The 20,140-nt window shown below is 35.8% G+C and overlaps 1 protein-coding gene across 3 annotated transcripts in view; it reads right to left on the reverse strand.

Moving 5' to 3' along the window:
• Positions 1 to 20,140, reverse strand: part of SLC25A12 (solute carrier family 25 member 12) — a 106,996-nt gene that overhangs the window by 53,290 nt on the left and 33,566 nt on the right. For all 3 annotated transcript variants that reach the window (XM_079925259.1, XM_079925258.1, XM_079925260.1), the window contains 3 exons: positions 18,962 to 19,104; positions 9,094 to 9,209; positions 873 to 1,012 (listed from right to left, as the gene is read on the reverse strand). In XM_079925259.1, the coding sequence (XP_079781385.1) occupies positions 873 to 1,012; positions 9,094 to 9,209; positions 18,962 to 19,071 (366 nt within the window). In that variant the 5' untranslated portion in view covers positions 19,072 to 19,104. The remainder of the gene's footprint in view (positions 1 to 872; positions 1,013 to 9,093; positions 9,210 to 18,961; positions 19,105 to 20,140) is intronic.

The raw sequence follows: 20,140 nt of genomic DNA on the forward strand, positions 1-20,140 counted from the left end.
GAGCGGCTGGGCCGGTAAGCCATGTCCGCTGAGCCTGCGCGTCTGGAGCCTGTGCTCCGTGGAGGCCACAACAGGGAGAGGCCCACATACAGCAAAAAAAAAAAAAAAAAAAAAGAATGGGGTGTGACTGTTTAACTGGTACAGGGTTTTCGTCTGGGGTAATGAAAAGGTTTTAGAATTAGAGCTGGTGGTTGCACAACACTGTGAATGTACTAAATTGTGCATATTCACATGGTTAATTTTATGTTAATTGAACTTTACCTCAAATTTTTTTAAAAAGAAAGCAAGCTCCTGGATTGTTCCAGTAGGATGAAATTGACCAAACACCTACTCGGTTTTAAACGTATTAAAATGAGATTTTAGTAACTGAGGCCAAGTCTGAGAATGAATTGGCATTAATATACAGAAAATAAAATAATAAAAATTAGAATCGCTAAGAAAATCATTTTAGTCATGCACAGTGTTTACAAAGTTGTGGTGATTCAAATATGATTACCGATCTAAGCAGAATCATGACATAATTATATGGAGAAAGGGGACAGAAAATGTCCAAGTCTGTGATAGAGAGGGAAAGGTGAAAAAGCTAGCTCCTAATCTTCCATAGTTCAAATTAAATAAAAAATACCTAAAAGTGAAAAATTAAAAAGTACAAGTGCCAGCACATGTTTATTATTTGAAGCTATGAAAGTAAACACCGAAAGAAACAATTACGAGAATTTAAATAAGTTGCCTCTGGGAGTGAGAAATGAAAAATGGGGGTGAAATGCCACAGAGGATTGCTATTTTTTGTAATAAACCTAATAAAGCTAAAAGGGAAGGAGATGGAGGAGGAATGGTATATATTTACGCTGGTTATGAAAAACTAAGCTCACCTGAAGAAATTGTGTGAATTCTGTGTAGTTAAGATGCTTCTTCCGATTATGCCCAAAATGCAGCCGGATAAATTCACAGTCCCAGTTAAAAGGGATATGGTGATGAATAGTAGTCTGCCCAAAAATTTCTTTGACATTTTCTTGAAAGGGAAAACAAAAATAAATAAATTATATCTGGAATAAGTAGTTTAGTCCACTGCAATGTTCCTACAGAAAGAAATTAAGAGAAATTTTAAAAGTCAATATTATCTGTTTCTACTAACATTAGCTGCAAAATTTTTTGTGCTCAGAAACCCATGCACAGGAGCACAATTGATACAAAATATAATTTTACAGTTAAGATTGTGTACCATTACATATAAGGCCATGAGATTCTTAATTTCTCTTGATTTAATTTTAATTAGAAAGTGATTTATATCTTGCATTATAAATGGCTGCTACTTTGCATTCCAGTATAAAATCAATAGTGTTTTCCCGGTTCCTCAAGGAGTCGAATTAAGCCCTTTATCAGAAGCATGAATACCTAAATTACAGTATAATGCAATATTTGTCATACTAAGTATGGCTTGATTGAGGCTTGATTATTACATTCACACTAGCCTGAATATGTCTATTGAAGATAGGTATAAGAAATACTATCAAAAGCATATCATTAGCCCAGCAGCAAGCACCTTATTAAAAGCTTCTGATATTGTCAAAAATATGGTCTTGACACAAAGCTACAAGATCCCCATAAAAACCATGATTATTAGTCTCAGCTATTAAAATATTTTAAGATAAGTGAAATTAGTGATTCACTTTTAAGTAAAGAAGGACTAAACACAGTATACTAACTTTTAGATAGGAACCAGTCACACTGTGTAATATACAACCAAAACCTTCTGACAGCTTGTCTTCATGCACTAACAAAGTCATTCACTTTCTTACACCGTTCTACACTTACTATGAAAGTCAATTCACAAATGACTGGTACTTTAACAAGCATAGACTGGATAGACTAATTTAGAAGCTCATGCCAAAAAAAAAAAATCGTTAACAAAGTTAAGAAAGCAGGAAGCCCGTTTTACTGATGTCTTAACAAAATTATTTTCAAATTTAAGCCAATTATATTAGTGAAAGGATTTTACTATCTATAGCTATCAATTATACTAAAGAATTAGTAAATACAAGCTTAATGTTTTATAATCTCCAACTATGCTATTTTATCTAATTTCTGCAAATTCTTTGAGTAAGATATAAATCTCATATTGTAAATGGTTTAATGGATTCCCTTTAGTTTTAATATACTTTTTTTTTTTTTTTTTTTTGATAAAAGCATTGCTATGCTGGGGGAGCAGCAGGGAGTGTAAGAATCCTGAATTGGAAATCCTACCAGTCTGGACTCAACATGACAGCTCTGAATAGGTCACAGTGATTAGTCAGTTGGAAGGCGGCATTGGATGTCACTGGGGAGATGGGATTCTCATCTTTTCTTTCAAATGGAATGTAGCATTTATTTCTGGCCTAAATAGCAACAGTATTTCAGAGTTTTCAAATCGTCAATTATTTTCATCTTCCATAAACACAAATTAAATATATGAGTTTTTGTTTCTGAAAGCAAAGAATTAATGCAATACAGCAAGTCATGGGATCCTAACCAACACAAAGGATTACCCTTGAATCTATATGAAACTTCAACAAGTTGTAAGATATGTTAAAGTTTACAAACTAATTAAAATAATAAGGATGGCAAAAAACTATTTAGAGTTAAAAGTATTATGGCCGTCTAGCAAAGATTTTTTTAGGATCCTCCTAATTCAATTAATTAGTTGCTTCTCTTTCCAAATTAATTAATTTGATTTCTTATTTTAAATGTTAAACTAAGGGAATATGAAGAAATTAATGGAAAGCATATTAGGATAACTTAAATTACTACATATAGTTAAGTAACATTAAGGTAAATTATTAAAGGGAATGAGTTATTTTATAACCTTTATTTTAAAGGTCACAACTCCCAAAACTCAACTATTTGATAGGAAATATACGTATTGCTACCTAAATAAGTTTTATATAACAGTGGAATAAAACTGAACTCCCTTTGTATGACTGGAAAATATCAGAATCTCAAGTGCGAAACTATATCAAATAAAGCCAAAGATTCAAAAGCTTTCAAACTTATGAAAATTTAATGAACCATGAAAATTGTCTTCTATTATCACAAAAAGGATATTTATAAACCAAAATTACAATGTATAATTTACATTCAGAAAAATAGCTCTAAAATAAAAACTTTTAACTAAAATCCTATTTTGTAAACTACTTAGCAACCTTTAAATAAAATCTTACAATACCTTTGAAACAATTAAAATGATGGCTTAAATTACTCATAATAATTTCCCCAAATATAGAAGTGTCATTTTCCATGAATATTTGTTTAAACATTTCTCCCTTCACCCAAAGTGGTCAGTTGACAGCTTTGTATATGGTTTTATTATGACCATTATTATGTGCTGTTGTTTATTAACTACCCCCAGACACTTTTAATTATTTTAGCCATGTCACAGGCTACAAAATTTCAAACCTACTTTGGCACCTCTTGACATTCCACTTCCCTTCTGTTATTATTTCCACTACCAACTGCTTAAGGCTAAATCAGGAAGCTTACAGAAATAATTAGTACAACTATTGTTTTGAAGTCAAATTCATAATTACCACTTTACTTTTACCAGGATATGCTTATTAAAAAAAAAAAAAGTTATACAAAAGCTCCAGAACTGGAGAGCTTATACTTGTGTGAGGCAATAGCCCAAAAAGCTGATGATCTTCTTATCTTACCCAGTTTTATCAGCTTCTGTACGACATGAAAGGGAGCACCAATAATCTCAAATATACCCAATATATCTAACTGAAACTACATAGCAAGTTTCCCCCCAGAGAGAATCCCGTCTTTCCAGTGGCAAACAAGGGTCTTTAGCTCTCCAAGGAGTACTATTTCAGTGGCCACAGTTCTGGCTTGGATGAAAGGGATATGATAGTCACATCTTATTGGCAACAAGATCATGATCGAGTGTTTTATACTAGGTTGGCACTGCTAAGGGGAAATAGGAATCCATTTGTTTTCTGACATATAGAAAACAAAAGACCACTTTTTCACTTCCTGCAGAGCATGGGCTCATGAAAGAGATGGTTTATAATTCCTCTGAAAAGGGAATTGGGGCCAGATACAAAAGTAGCCTATCATTATGTTCTCTTTGCTTAAAGGAGAGGAGCACAATGAGTTGTCAGGAGGGCAGGTAATGGTGACAACTGTGATTAAGTAAAAATGTTCACAGACATATAACATTAGTCAGTTTAGCTGTATCAGTCACTTATGATGATTGCACTAGATGAAATACATCGAAGCATATATATTATGTAAATATGTCTTAACAGAGGTTTTAATTTCCCCAGCAGCCCACACTGTGTCTCCCCATCTCATCCACCCTCATCCCTCCCCTGGTCCTTATGGGAGCTTCCTACTGGTCTTGTTCACCTTTCTGCAGTACAAAATTACCTCTGACCGGGGCTGGCACTCTTCTCCAAGACTGCCGCCATGCCTGTTCCATGAATGAGCCTGGAAGGAGCTGCTGTACCAACGGTGTGGCCAGAGAACTCCTCCTGTAGGTATACAAGCCATCAGCCCTGTGACACAGCCCACCTACCATCAGCCCAACGACATACTGATTCCAAGGATTCCAGCCCAGCAGGAGCCACTCCTTCCAACTTATAGGCTTGAGATCAAACATTTTTATTGTCAGGGGAAAAAAAAGTCCTCAATAGCTGAGTTTCACCTGCACAGTTCTTAAAGTGAAGTCAGAGAGGCTTTTAGAAGGACTCCCACCAGGAACAATGAATATCCTTGTGTATAACTGAACAAAAACAATGGCAAGACTTGCAGAAGTAAAGAGTTTCTCAGTGAGGGAAAACTTGGGGGGAAAGAAGAGGAACGACTAAGAAACTAAAAAAGAAAAAAAAGGAAAACAAACAACAACAAAAAGATCAACAACAGGAGCTTGTAGAAGTCCCAGCCAACCCAGCATGTCAGGCCAGACTTCTGGGTTCTATTTCCAGGTGGCTCATTAGTTTCCGGGGTGACCTCCTCTGGTAACCCTTTACCTACCTCCAAAAGGGACTACTGTACAATCAGTCAACAGAGTAGTCCTGCTGCCAAATATATGTAAAGGTCCACTTCTCAGGAAAAATGAGTTTACATTTAAAGAGCATCTATTACTATAGAAGTTAGATGCTTCAACAATCTATCACCAAATGGCATAAAAACAAGTAAAACCATGTTCTCTTTTTACCTCAAATTCTAACCTACTCTATAGCCTTGAATATTAATGTGACCTTCTCTGCGATACCTGAAAGGAGTCTCAAAAAGTCTTCCTGATTTAATCTGAACACCCAAGTGAAGCTCTCATTCTTACCAAGTTAAACTAGGCATTTATTACCATTAGAATTTCATATTATACCATGTCTATAGCTTTGTTTCCACTGAGAGAGGATATGACATTTTTCATATCTAGACTTCCATCTCCTAACTCTTTTTAACAATACCAGTGGTCATGCCTAAAACAGCCCAATCAGATTATTATTCCCTTTAGGGAAAAAGAGTCTGTTTTAGAGGCACAAATGGAATACATTTTTATTTGTTATACATAATGATGGTCAAACACGGTACAAAATCGAAAGGAATCCCTACTTTTTGAGGGTTCTACAGTCGGGGTAAAGATGTGCCCCTGGAAAAGTTTTCTTCAGAGAGTTCCCATTCCCAGGCAAACACTTTGGAACACAATGTTGATGAGATTTTTAATAGAAAATTTAGAATATGTAACATTTATTAGTTAATAGGTAAGAGTGTTGTTGGGGTTTTTTTTTAGAATGATTACATCCTTGTTAAAGCAATAGGTTTTTTTTTTTTTTTTTTTTAACTTGGGACAAATGCATGGCAACTATTGACAACACACTGTAGAATAGCTGGTTATCTAGGGTACGTCAATCTAATTCTATTGAGCAGAATATCCAGTACACTAGTGGACAACAGTGAGACCAAGGCAAGTTTACACAATATCTAGCACACACCAGTCATGCAATGGCCCCTATAAGGCTCATGCCACCAGGCAGAAACAGATATACAAGCAATTAAGTAATCATCCACAGCATGCATTAGAAGTTTTACTAAAAGAACACCAAAGAAGAAACAACTGATGATTTTATTCACTCTTTTAAAAACTCCAAAACCCTCTCTTGAGCTTGTACATTCTAAAATGGATGACCAAGGTCTCAATGTAAGTCCTCTCGCCCAGAGCAGAGGTATCTCTAATTAAAAAAAAAAAAAACTTGTCCAGCATTCAAGTAAATGTTGTTCAATACTGATATATATAAATATTTGCAAAGATACACACAATTTAAGTACACAATTTGATGTGTATAAAAAGCATATCTAAAAAAAAAGCATAGATGAGAATATACACAAGTACACAGATAACATCGTCATAGTCCATGAGATATACTGACGGCGTAATAGTCTTTCCCCACTCCATTACACCTTGCATCCAATATTCTCTCCCGCCTTTCTCTCCTGACGTGCACAAGAAAAATCTATACTTTAAATAAGCTCCAAACTAGAAAACATAAGGCCATCTGGTGAAAAGGATTTAGAGTTAGAATGGATCTAAATTTTCCTTTTACCTAAACATACGTCTATAAATACATAAGCACAATTCATTTTATTAAGTGAGTACAAACATGAAAACTGACCTTTATCATAGATCCAAAATCCTATTAAAACAAACTCCAAGTTAATTATTTCCTTATGTTGAAATTCTGTAGTCTCGAATACAGCCTGAAATGAGTGGGCCTTAGAAATTTTGTTAAATGGCATCTGTAACAGTTTCAATGCTTTTCTTCTTTTCTTAAGGATATAAAATTAAAATTTCTCTCCTTCATTATGATTTTTTTCATTTTAGTTAAGAAAGTTTGTCTAAAAATGAATCCTCAGAATTTGGGATGTAGGGCAGGGAGGGGAAATGGTCAAGGTCCCCAGCAAATAGGTGAGCACCCTCAAGAGAACCATCCAGTTAGCCATGGACCACAGGAACAATGTCGAAAGGGAGCTCAATTTTTTCTCATTCCATAAGAATCTTCCTAACTCTAGATTATGGAGCAGCAGAATGAAGGATTCTGGAGGGTTTATATGCTCTTCAGTTCAGAACAGGTGCTATAAAAACTAAAACTGATTTGTTCTGCTTTTAATCCTAATTATATTTTCTTGAAATTTTAACTCATAAATCATAGTCTGAGGGAAAAACAAAAGATCTATAAAACGCTAAAGTTGGAGTCTAATAACTACAAGCTTTCATCTGCATGAAATAATGTGTGTATAAACCATTCAGCTACTTCCTACACATTTTAATCTGCTAATCAACAATGGCATGAGTCTCTATTGTTAGTCTGTTGAATAAACTGACTTGAGTGACTTATTTTTAAAATAGAAATTGGAAAAAGCAATCAAATGGAGGAGGCCCAAAGAATCAGGATACCAAGGTAAAGGGGACCAAAAAAAATAGAATTTGGTTTTGGGAAACCTAATTCTTAAGAAATGGACACATGACAGAAGCACAGGTATACTGTCACTAAGGCAGATATTTATATCAAGTTATTTCCCAAGCATCTGTGCATCACATTTGGAAATAAGGTATATGAGCATGTGTGATACTTACTGAAAATAGAAAATGCAGCATTCTCAGCAGTACAGGGTTAATGCTGAATGATGAGATGATAAAGGCTTTATGCTTTAAACTATAAAATCTGGGTGTTTCTGAGGAAAATCAATATTCTTTAGGAGGCAGAATGGCCAGAGCTTGCTCCAAAGCAGAGAGAATGCCAAGATAAACACAGACACCTGAAGAGCTCTGCATAGGTATTTATTTGGGAAAATCTTCTGATAACAGAAGACAACTGGGTCAGTGGGCAGAAAGAAGGAAACAATCAATGCCAAGCTAGAACATGTGCCCACTAAGATGACAGCAAAGGCGCACTGGTCCTTTCAAATACCTGTATTTTCTCACCATTCTCACCATAGCAGCGATACATCTTCCTCTGGGTTTAACTAGAGGATATTTGTTTTATAACCAACACTACAGTGAATAAATATTTAGCACTGTGGCTCAGGGGAAGCCTGATTTTCAAGAGTTTCCCTACCACATATTGATTCCAATTCACACCACTAAAGGAGTTCAAGTTGAGGTTTACAAGATGAAAAAGTTCTGGAGATCTGTTTCATTACAGTGTGAATATACTTAACACTACTGAACTGTACGCTTACAAATGGTTAAGATGCTAAGGTTTATGTTAGGTGTTGTTTTACCACAATAAAAAAAAATCCAAATATTAAAAAAAAAAGGGAGGAGTGCTCTAGGTCCTTGATAACACTACATCATTTTTTTTTTACATCATTTTTATTGAAAAGCCTCTTGCAGGAAAAAATTAGCTGATACTCTTACTAAACACATACTAATTTCTGCAAGTAAGCCTCTTCAAAAAACTAATACATGGCTATAGATAGAAATCCTAGCTTGTATGCTTTGAGACGTCCACAATGTGCTAGATTATGTGCCTACCAAAGGATTTAAATTGATTTCTACATCCAATTCAAATGGCAACTTTAATATTCTAGCCTTGTTGCCTAAAACCAAAAATCTAAAATGGGGGTTCAGAGAATGCTAACTATTCTTGCCTTAACGCCCTCCTTCAGTTCCATTCTTAGGTGTTAAAATGACATAGCAGCAATTTTCCAAAGATGCTCCAGAGAAGCTCTGAACTCTCTACCCAAAAATTCCTGAAGGTATGAGATGATTACTCCACGTTGTTCAGTCTGTTTCATAAAAAATGTTGCCCAGGCTGGCCCAGAACAAGATAATTTTACACCACCTACTTTAGGAATGTGAAAGTGTCAGAGAGTCAATGAGTTGATGTAACGACATTCCTAAATTCCTTAATTTTTTGCAATAGTCTAATGCTTAAAAGAAAATAAAGCCATTTTAATTTTATCTATGTAAATCCTTTTAGGAAATTAATACTTCATTTTTTGACTAGCTCTTAAAATAAGCAGCAATCTATATGCAGTTACTAAATTTAGCAATTAAAAACTGAACCAGCCTCACTAACTTCACTTAAACATATAATCTCTTTTTTTTCTTACCAAATGTCACCTCTCCATTTCCACTCTTGTCAAACAATTGGAAAGCCACTATGAACATGGAATCTGGAGCACATAAAACAGATTCAAATGCCAAAAACTCTTGATAGGAGATCAACCTGGAATAAAATATAAAATATTATTGGCTGGTAACCTCCCTTTACAGTATGAATTGTAGCTCAGGGTAACCAAATAACTGATGAAGGGAAGTGTCTCTTTATAGTGGTATTCCAGATAAGAAAGAAAGAAGGAATGATAGAATGTTACCGTTTTGTAAACCCTTAACTCATTAATGGACCTGGGCAATAATCAATAGCCTCTAACATGGCAAGAAGAAAGAGACTAGACTGAAAATAATTGAACCTGAATCTGATCAAGTCTCTAGATCAGAGTTTCTAAAGCTTGGCCCTCAATCGTGCCATTTGAAGCTGGATAACTCTTTGCTGTGGGGGCCTCCTGTGCATTGGATCATGATTAGCAGCATCACTGGCCTCTGCCCACTAGATGCCAATAGCACCTGCCCCACCGAGAACCACTTTAGATGTAATCAACAATTTACAGAAAAATACAAAGGACAAAGGAACATCTCAAATTAAACATTACCGCAGAAACACAATTAGCAAAAATGCAGACTGTGGGAAACTACAGAGTGAACATTCTGTATATGCAAAAAAAAAAAAAAAAAGACCTTTTAAAGAAGATATGGAGGAGAACCTCATTGAAGACCTAAGAGATGTAGCAATTAATTACAAAGATACAGATCTTATTTGGATTCTGATTAAAGCAAAGTAAAAAAAATTTTTTTTTAGTTTATAAAAAAATCAGGAAATGGAAATACTGTTACAACACAAATGCTTGATGATATTAAGACATCAATGCTTTTGAGGAGGTTTTGTTTGGTTTTTGGTAATTTTTCTTATCTTCTAGAAATACACACTGAGATATTTACAGATGAAATATGTCACCTGGAATTTGCTTCAAAATACTCCAGAGGATGGAGGAATGGATGGAGGTATAAGTGAAACAAATTTAATAATTATCTTAATAATTATTAAAAGTGGGTACATTTACTTCATTAAAGTGAACCCTAAGATGAACTGGGGACCTTGGTGATTATGATGTGTCAGTGCAGTTCATCTTTGGTTAAAAAAAAAAGTCTTAAAAAAGAATTAACACTCAGGGTAGACATTTTTGGCAAAACTTGTTACACTTTTATATATGTATACATATTATATATGTGTGTGTGTTTGTTGGACTGTGATGTAAAATGTACTTTTTAGATCAAAAAAGTTTGCAGGCCACTGTAGTTAAATTATACTGGCAAATAAAAGCACAAACTAACCTCAAAAAAAGTGGGTGATGAGTATATTGCATTTATTATACTACTCTTTGTTTTATATATGTTTGAAATGTCAATAATAAAAATTTTAAAGGAAAATTCAAAACCAAAAGGAAGAAAACTAACTTATTTCATCCTATAATACTCAAGGTTGTGAAATTAGCCAGTGGCCAAAACTACACTGAAATTGCCTTCAGTGATCTTATGGAGTAGGCATATGCTAGTTTAGAGTCATCTTCCACAACAAATCTTGCTGCAAATATTTCATACCATGTTGCTGCTACTGATAGTGACTAGTATCCAAGTGACAGTATATATCCAAGAAATACATATAACAGTATATATCCAAGTAATTATACACACACACACCAGTAGTGCCACATTTTACTCTCAAATGGGCTGATTCGGACAATACATTTACAGTCACCCTATCCAAAGGAACAGACCTAATTCTTAATGTAGCTTCTAGGCCCACAGGATCTGACTTCTCCATATCTCTTCCCTGCTCTCTGCACTCCAGGCCACTCATTTTAAGCTCCTAAAACAATCCATGCTCCTTCCACTCAGGTCCATCATTCAGCAATTCATTTTCCTTGGAATGATCCCACCATCTCCAAACTTCTGTCCATTAAATTTCCACCCAGTCTTTTTTTTTTTTTTAATATTTATTTATTTATTTATTTTTGGCTGTGTTGGGTCTTCGTTTCTGTGCGACAGCTTTCTCTAGTTGCAGCAAGCAGGGGCCACTCTTCATCGCGGTGCACGGGCCTCTCACTATCACAGCCTCTCTTGTTGCGGAGCACAGGCTCCAGACGCGCAGGCTCAGTAGTTGTGGCTCACAGGCCCAGTTGCTCCGCGGCATGTGGGATCTTCCCAGACCAGGGCTCGAACCCGTGTCCCCTGCATTGGCAGGCAGATTCTCAACTACTGCGCCACCAGGGAAGCCCTGACCCCAGTCTTTATATAGCTCATCTCAAATATCGTTTCCTCAAGAGAATCATCTTAAAGTCCCCAGATGACTTCACATCCCCTTCACACCTTACAGCAGTACTGTACTTTTTTAGCGCCCCTCACAGAATTCTTGTTAAAGTAATTATGTAACTCATTGTTTAAAGTCCAATTCCCTGTTAGAAGGTAGGCCTGTCAGAGCACAGGCTTGATTCAGGGTAGGAACTCATAAATCTTCTTGAATACACCCAATTTAGAATACATGACTTTTTAGAGATACCTATTTTCCAACACAGTATTAAGAAAGTGACTACATTTTACTTTTCATTTTATGCCCTCATTCATCTAAGACATATTTTACATTCAAAGTTACATTTTCTATTACTTAAAACACTTTGAAGTATGTTCAAATTACACAGATTATATTATATCCAAAGCAACGATGTACACTATGCCTTTACCCTTTTTTGAGGGAAAGAAAGGCTTTGTGGTGGTAGTATTCAGGGCACTGAAGACTATGCCCTCACTGTGCCCACGCTGAAGAATCCTTGGTGAAATTAGGAGCTTGAGTGCCTAATGAATCCTGGGAGGAACAATCAAAACTGTTTATCAGGCCACATGTCATAACACACCTTATGCATTACTAAAAAATATAGTAAAACTCAAAAGTATGATTATCAGTACACAAATTGTAGGGTAGTAAAAAACAAAGAAGTAACAATATATCAGGTATCATCATGACTATGCACACACTCCTAAAAAGCAATGAGCAATATGTGGTTTTAAGCTCTGAACAAAACTAAAGGTCAATGAGAATGTATAACACAAATACAATAGTGATCTAGGAAATGAGTTAGAGTAGACTTTCACTTTCTACATTATGTAATTCAGAAACATGTGAAATTTTTATATTTATAATAAAGAATTAGCATTATTTCTTCTGCTCATAACATTAATTTTAAAAATAAAAATTAAAAGTAGCTAGGCTGATTATAGGAGGGAAGAACAATGCCCAGCATCTTGGTTTTTCTAAAACAAGTCTCAGGAATTAGACATCAAAAGTACAATTACCCTGAAATACAGAATATGTAGCTTTAAAGCATATTTCATGCTCAGTAGTAAAACTTTCTGTATTTATGAGAAGAGGTCAAAGATCTTTTCCTTAACTAGCAAAGGTCATAAGTGGTTGGCTGGCAGCCTGAATTTGGCCCACACATATGTTTTCTTTAGCATGTAAAGCATTATGTTTTTAGTTAGGTTTGTTGCCAACATTAGGAAATCCTAAGATTTCACAAAACTATCCAGTTTTCTGGCTTCTCTTGATAAATTATGAACTTGGGCAACAAGTTTCTAGTTCCAAGTAGCACCAGCTTCCTGGAGCCTAGCAGAAGCTGCCTTCTTCAGAGAGACCAGGGCTTGCCAGTTATCTACACCTGCCCCTGCAGATTTGAGACTCTTGCAGCGTAGATTTCCAACTAAGTGCCATTTTGTTTAAAATATAAATTCTATGGACTTTATTAAATATCTACATTTTTATCTACCAGTATATTCAAAAAGGCAAATCATATATTCATGAAATTTAGAGTCAGAAGGACCCTTAGAAAATCTGAAGAAGTGATCTGTTCAAAGACATTCAGCAACCCAGTGGGCCACGTCGAAGACTCAACTCCTGCCTTCAATCCAGTGTTCACCATCCTGCCCCCCAATCCCAAATTTAAAGTTATAGTTAAAAAATAGAAAGGGTATCTGGTACCTATAGCAAGTAGAACATTATTATAATACTCAGCCAACCCTCAATACTCAGAGTTACCTTTGTTATACACTGATTTATTTAAAGAAAGAAAAGTCAATTAAGAAACACAAAAGCAACTTAAAAATAAGTCACTTCATATTATTCACCCTTAAAAAGGAATGAAATTCTGATACATCCTGCAACGTGAATGAATCTTTAAAACATTATGCTAAGTGAAATAAGCCAGATGCAAAAGAGCAAATATTGTATTGTCCCACTGATGTGAAGTACCTAGAACAAATTCATAGAGACAGAAAGTAGAATAGTGGTTACCAGGAACTGGGTGTTGGGGGAGAATGGGGACTTGTTTAATGGGTATGAAGTTTCAGTATGGATGATGAAAAAGCTCTGGAGATGAACAGCGGTGACGATAGCACAACAATGTGAATGTACTTAATGCCACTGCACTGTACACTTAAAAATGGCGAAAATGGTAAATTTTATGTTATATATATTTTAATACAATAAAAAATAATAAGTCACATGGGGTTTCCCAAGTGTGCACGTTTGCCAAAACTCAGGAAATGTACCTTTAATATTTATATTTTTCACTGTGTGTAAATGTTACATCTAAAGAAAAAAACCTCAAAACAAATATTAAATTCTAGTTAATAATATGCATGCTGAAATATTTAAGAAATGTATCAATGTCTGCAATTTACTTGAAATGTGTAAAAAAAAATAAGACGGACTGATGTAGAGATAGACGATAGATACATGAAAAGAAGTAGAGAAAGATGTTAATGGTAGAATACATGTGGGGGGTATATGGGGTATTCACTGTAAAATTCTTTCAAATTCCCTGAATGTTTGAAATTTTTCATAATAAAATATTGGGAGGAAATGGGGAGTGGGGATAGGCCACTTATTCTCTCTGATATGCTCCTTATCTATTTTTAGCCCACAGGCATTTTATACCACATTGTAATGTAACACTACTTTTCAGAAAGCAAGAAACAGTCTGCTTATCTGGCAACATAAAGCAAACATGTTCCAGAATAATTTTTAAAGCTCTTTTTCCTTTATTCTGCCATGATTCTCCTATCTATAAAAGAATCCGATCAAGACTTCAGCAAAACAAAGGCAAACCACAAGCCACTAACTGTGGAGTGAAGAAACCGTTGCTTACTTCACACTTCGATAAATAGTTTGTTTTCTTTTCTTTTCTTTTTTTTTAAATTTATTTTTGGCTGTGTTGGGTCTTCTTTGCTGCGCGTGGACTTTTCTCTAGTTGCTGTTGTCTTCATTGTGGCACATGGGCTTCTCACTGCGGTGGCTTCTCTTGTAGTGGAGCACGGGCTCTAGGCACGGGGGCTTCAGTAGTTGTGGCTCCCGGGCTCTAGAGCGCAGGCTCAGTAGTTGTGGCGCACGGGCTTAGCTGCTCCACAGCATGTGGGATCTTCCTGGACCTGGGCTCAAACCCATGTCCCCTGCATTGGCAGGCGGATTCTTAACCACTGCTCCACCAGGGGAGCCCATAGTTTGTTTTCTTTTAACGAGGATGAGGGGGCACCTTCACTTTTTACCCTACCTGCTGTTTGACTTTTTTCAAAGAACATGTATTCATTTTATAACTTTGAAATAATATATTTTATTAATTTGATGTTTTAAAATTTTCCTAAAGAGATCCTTTTTAATTTACTGAATGGAAACTAATAAAATTCCACAACATTAATATGATAATTTTGTAATTTTTAAAACAACCAAGATTTCCTCATTAAACGTTTTTCTATATGCATGTAGAATATTAAAGGAAAACACTTGTGAAAAAGAAAGGAAGGAAAACTAGAGTTTTCCACATTATAGGAGAATAGGGCCTCCTGATGAAATTCTGACTAGAGCTAAATATAGAAACTATGGTTCTAGAAGTTACAGTTTCAAACAAGAATCTAAATATTTTAGATTAAATCACACAATAATGGTCCCTGAGATCTGCAATTAATGCACAAAATCATTTTGCTTTTCATTATACAGCCAGAACTTCAAAGTTTAAGCCACAATCTCACAAATAATGCTTGGCTAATGGCTTTTACTTTTAGACAACCCATCATGCTATTTATACTATACAATGCTGTTTCTACATGGCTCTCCATAGCAAGCACCTGTATCAAAACACTCCTGCTTATTTTACTATCTGTTGGAGGAAAGGGAGCAGGGAAGAAGGGAAAGGGGGCAGTTTACATGCTAAGAAAACATGGAGGGTAAGGGCAGAGCATGCGGCCACATTTGACCACTCCCAAACCTCCTTTTCCGATACACTTAACTAAATCACTCAAACTTGTTTATGCTAATTGTATTAACTGAGATTTGGTCTGGGGTAATTATAAACAATATTATGTGATTCTATTTCAAGTTATATATCTATAGGACTCATCATCAAAAAGTATAATAGAATCAAGGAATACCTCTTGGAGCTGGAAAAAAGATGGACCAACTGAACTATTCTAACCTTTCATCATTGCCCTGGGTAAAGGGGCGGGAAACAGAACAGTGGGGAAAAGACAGCTTTTTTTAATTAAGAGAACTTAATCTTGTGTTATTGGGGAAGTCAATCAACCTCTCTGGAGCTCATTTTCCTTAAATGTTAAATGAGGAAGGGTTGGCTACTTGGAATAAGTTAAACATTATCAAAGCCTCTGATTTTCTTAAAAGTATTAAAGAAACTTTAACAATGATATTTAACTTTTTTTTTAACATCTTTACTGGAGTTTAATTGCTTTACAATGGTGTGTTAGTTTCTGCTTTATAACAAAGTGAATCAGTTATACGTATACATATGTCCCCATACCTCTTCCCTCTTGTGTCTCCCTCCCTCCCACCCTCCCTATTCCACCCCTCTAGGTGGTCACAAAGCACCAAGCTGATCTCCCTGTGCTATGCGGCTGCTTCCCACTAGCTAGCTATTTTATGTTTGGTAGTGTATATATGTCCATGCCACTCTCTCACTTTGTCCCAGCTTACCCTTCCCCCTCCCCGTGTCCTCAAGTCCATTCTCTAGTAGGTCTGTGTCTTTATTTCCGTCTTGCCCCTAGGTTCTTCATAACCTTTTTGAAGTCATAGACCCTTTTGAAAAACGTGTGATTTCTCCCCAGAAAAATGCAGATACAAATTCACTCATTTCGCATTATATTTCAGCAAGTTCAGGAAACTCTGAAGACTATCCAAGAACGGGAGGTTAAGAATCACTGTGTTTTTAGGGCTTCCCTGGTGCCGCAGTGGATAAGAATCCACCTGCCGATGCAGGGGACACGAGTTCGAGACCTGGCCCGGGAAGATCCAACATGCTGCAGAGCAACTAAGCCCGTGCGCCACAACTACTGAGCCTGCGCTCTAGAGCCCACAGGCCACAACTACTGAGCCTGCGTGCTGCAACAACTGAAGCCCACACACCTAGAGCCCGTGCTCCACACCAAAAGAAGCCACTACAATGAGAAGCCGGCGCACCGCAACAAAGAGTAGCCCCCGCTCGCTGCAACTAGAAAAAGCCCATGCGCAGCAATGAAGAGCCAATGCAGCCAAAAAATTAATTAATTAAAAAAAGAAAAAAGAATCACTGTTTCTAGAAAATTCCACCTTTCTCTCTTTTAGAAATAATCTATATGTTTCATAAACATATATTTATCATATAGTTATAATTTTTATGACCTAACTCTATGAATCAGATTTCCTACCCAATCTCAATCTGATTTATTCCAAGGAGAGAGGGGAAAAAGGAAGTTTAAGATGTTTTTAAAATTTGAAATAGAACAGATTTACCTTTTCAAAAGAGAAACAGTTTTTGGTTTTTTTTTTTAAGTAAACACTATTCAACAGTATTAGATTCTTTACTAGCCAAACCCATTTTTGATCTATCCCACTCTGGCAACGTAAACGCTTGATTACACTTGACCACACTTTAACAACACAACTGATTCTGGCAGAACCACATGAAGCTTCAAATAAGATAGACAAGTAGGATGGTTCAGAGCAGACAGTCACAAAAGGAAGCATCTGAAAAGATATGCATATCTGAAAGCAAGTCTCAGGCCAAATTAATGACAATAAATACTCTAATAAAAGTTTCTAAAAGAGCTTTAATAAATTTGAAGAAGGAATTCTGATTAAATATGATTAATTTTTATATGCCTTACTGTCTAATCACTATTGAGAGACCCAATGACTGAATGGTCCACAGTAACTCAGCAGTTCATTTGACTTTTTTTAAGAGACCAGGCACAAAATGTATACAAGTTCCCCGATATCTGCCATTGATAAATTATACAAAATCTTTCCAAGATATAAAGTACTCACAGTAACTTTCATGCACTGTGCTAGATTCTATGAGAAAATACAAATGAATACAATAACCCAGGATTCAAAGAACTTAGAAACCAACACTTCTACTTTAACTATTAAACAGCCTTCTAAACGAATTTCACTGCATGCAAGTCTTGTCTTACTCTAACCTTCCATTTTTCTAAAATCTGATCGTATTTGTAATAACAGAAATAAGGTTTAAAGACTTAAAACTAGTTTTGCCTAGTTTTTCAAAGTTCTTCACACAAGCACCTCTACAGGTAGGATAAAGAAACTGGGCCCTTGGAGGCCTGGGGCTGTAGCTTGGAACTCACAAAGCAAGGCATATAAATATTCCATTCCCTCCATAATACAGTCATACTTGATTTTAATATAAAAATGCTGTTTCCCCTTGATTTGAGTAAACTGACACTCTAGTAAGATGCACCTTGTAACTTCTGTGACTGCACACATGTGTACACTACCAGGCTAAAAATACCTCCAAATCTGAGAGTCACAAGCCTACAGGATACAGTCAAAGCTTAGTACATGAGGTCCCCAGCTGCACTCCAACTGCTACTCTGACAACAACAAAGTAATGCCACAGCCCCACCGAAGTACTTATAACACAACCTCCTCAATGTGTACACAGCAGAGACATGCAAGTGGCCCTTGATGTTTCATGCCACTGTTGTTCCCTTTCCTGGAATTCTCCCTATTTGTCCAACCACCAGCAAGCTCCTTTTTGTCTTCCCAGATTTCACTCAAGCATCACTTCTTCTAAGATGCTCTCCTGACCACCCAAAACATAGTTAACCATGCTTTCTTGGGTGTCCTTTGTATGTTTCATATGGTTCTACTATAACACCTTATTCCCAAAGTATTACTTTTTTTCTTGGTTTACTCATCCTCTTTCTCACTAAGCCATGAGCTGCTTCTTACGGTCAGGAACCTCATTTAATTTGTTTGTATTTCTAACGTCCAACAGTGCCTGGCAAATGGTGGTTGTTCAATAAATATCTGTCAGATAAATGAGTACACAGATAAATGAATAAATACCACTCTCTAAATTCTTCCCTGATTTATTTTTCTTCATAGCAGTTGTAACCACCTAACGTTATAATTTACTTTAAAATTTTGTTTATTGGTTTTCTATGATTTATTCACTGATGGAATTCTAGTACTTAGAACACTGCCTAAAATATAGTAGGTACTCAATATTTACTGAATGAATGAATGAATGAAAGACACTTAGTTACCTGAAAACCATTCTGCTCAGATTATTCAATATAAAATACGGCTTTTGCATGTAATTTTTTTTTCAAAAAAAGAAAAAAAAGAAATGCTAGTATATTTGATAATGGCACTAAATAACAGTTTTTATAAACTTCTAAGAAAAGATATGGTTTATTAATATTAAAATTCCAGATGGTCATGGGTAAATTCATGGTTTTCCTATTTTTTAACATAATATGGAAGAACATTAGTTTTTTTAAAAAGTGCATAAAGGTTCTTACCCATCCTTGGTTTGATCAGCTACTCCTGCCAAGAGCTGCACAATCTTCGGATTGCTATTTGGATCATTATACAGTCCAAGATAGCGCTGGACAAAGTCTTCCGGGGTCATGTAATGTTCTCCATTGACCTCAGTAGTGGCATACTAAAAAATAAATAATGTATACTTAAAATTAAAAGTATTCAATATCATTTCGTAGCCAACAAATGTTTTCTGAAAAGGTAAATTAAAGGCCAGTATCATAATCAAAATAAGAATAATAAATGCAGATTTTTCTCTGTATGGTCAAAAAACAAACACCCAGAGCCTGAGTTAAGAACATCAGTAAGGTACTGATACATGCTACAATATGGATGAACCTTGAAAACATTATAAGGTAAAGAAAACACACAAAATGCCACAAACCACATGATCCCATTTATATGAAATGTCCACAACAGGCAAATTCAGAGCTTCAGAGAAAAGAGTAGTTGCCAGGAACTAGGAGGAGGGGTGAATGGAGAGTAACCACTTTACGTAGGGGGTTTTTCTTTGGGAGTGATAAAAATGGTCTGGAATTAGATACTGGTGATAGTCATACAACATTGTAAATAAACTAAAAAACACTGACTTGCATACTTTAAAATGGTAAATTTTATGTAATGACTTTTATGTCAATCAAATATATGTGTAGATATATATGAAAAAATATGAGAAAGACGAAGAAAGGTGAAAGGGCAGCCAAGTGAGCAAGATGGAAAGTGAGAAGATAACATCTGGAGACTTCCTGCCTGCAAGAGTGGGGGGGGGGATGGGGACACAACCTGCAAACCTTGAATGACAACAGCATAGCAAACAAGACCTGCCACCATAGGTACTCATTCTAAGTTCCAGGAGCGAGAAAAAACAAAAACATTCTGCCTTTTACGTCAATAATTTTAGAGAATAAAATAATAATAATACCTGCCTATCATATAAATGCCTCTTTATACATTCAGGGTTTTATGTACTATGGTGTGACCAAACATGACCAACCAAAGTCTTCATCTTTGGGTTGCAGTTGATCAATTTAGCTACTTCGGTCAACTATCAAAGTAGTAACATCAGAAAAGTTGTCAGAATTGAGGAATACAAGGCCCACTAGTGCCAAGCACAATAAATTCAAACAAACAAAACAAAAACCCACACCAGAGCCTGGCCC

Source organism: Stenella coeruleoalba (genome assembly GCF_951394435.1).
Source record: "Stenella coeruleoalba genome assembly, chromosome: 6".
Classification (NCBI taxonomy): Eukaryota; Metazoa; Chordata; class Mammalia; order Artiodactyla; family Delphinidae; genus Stenella; species Stenella coeruleoalba.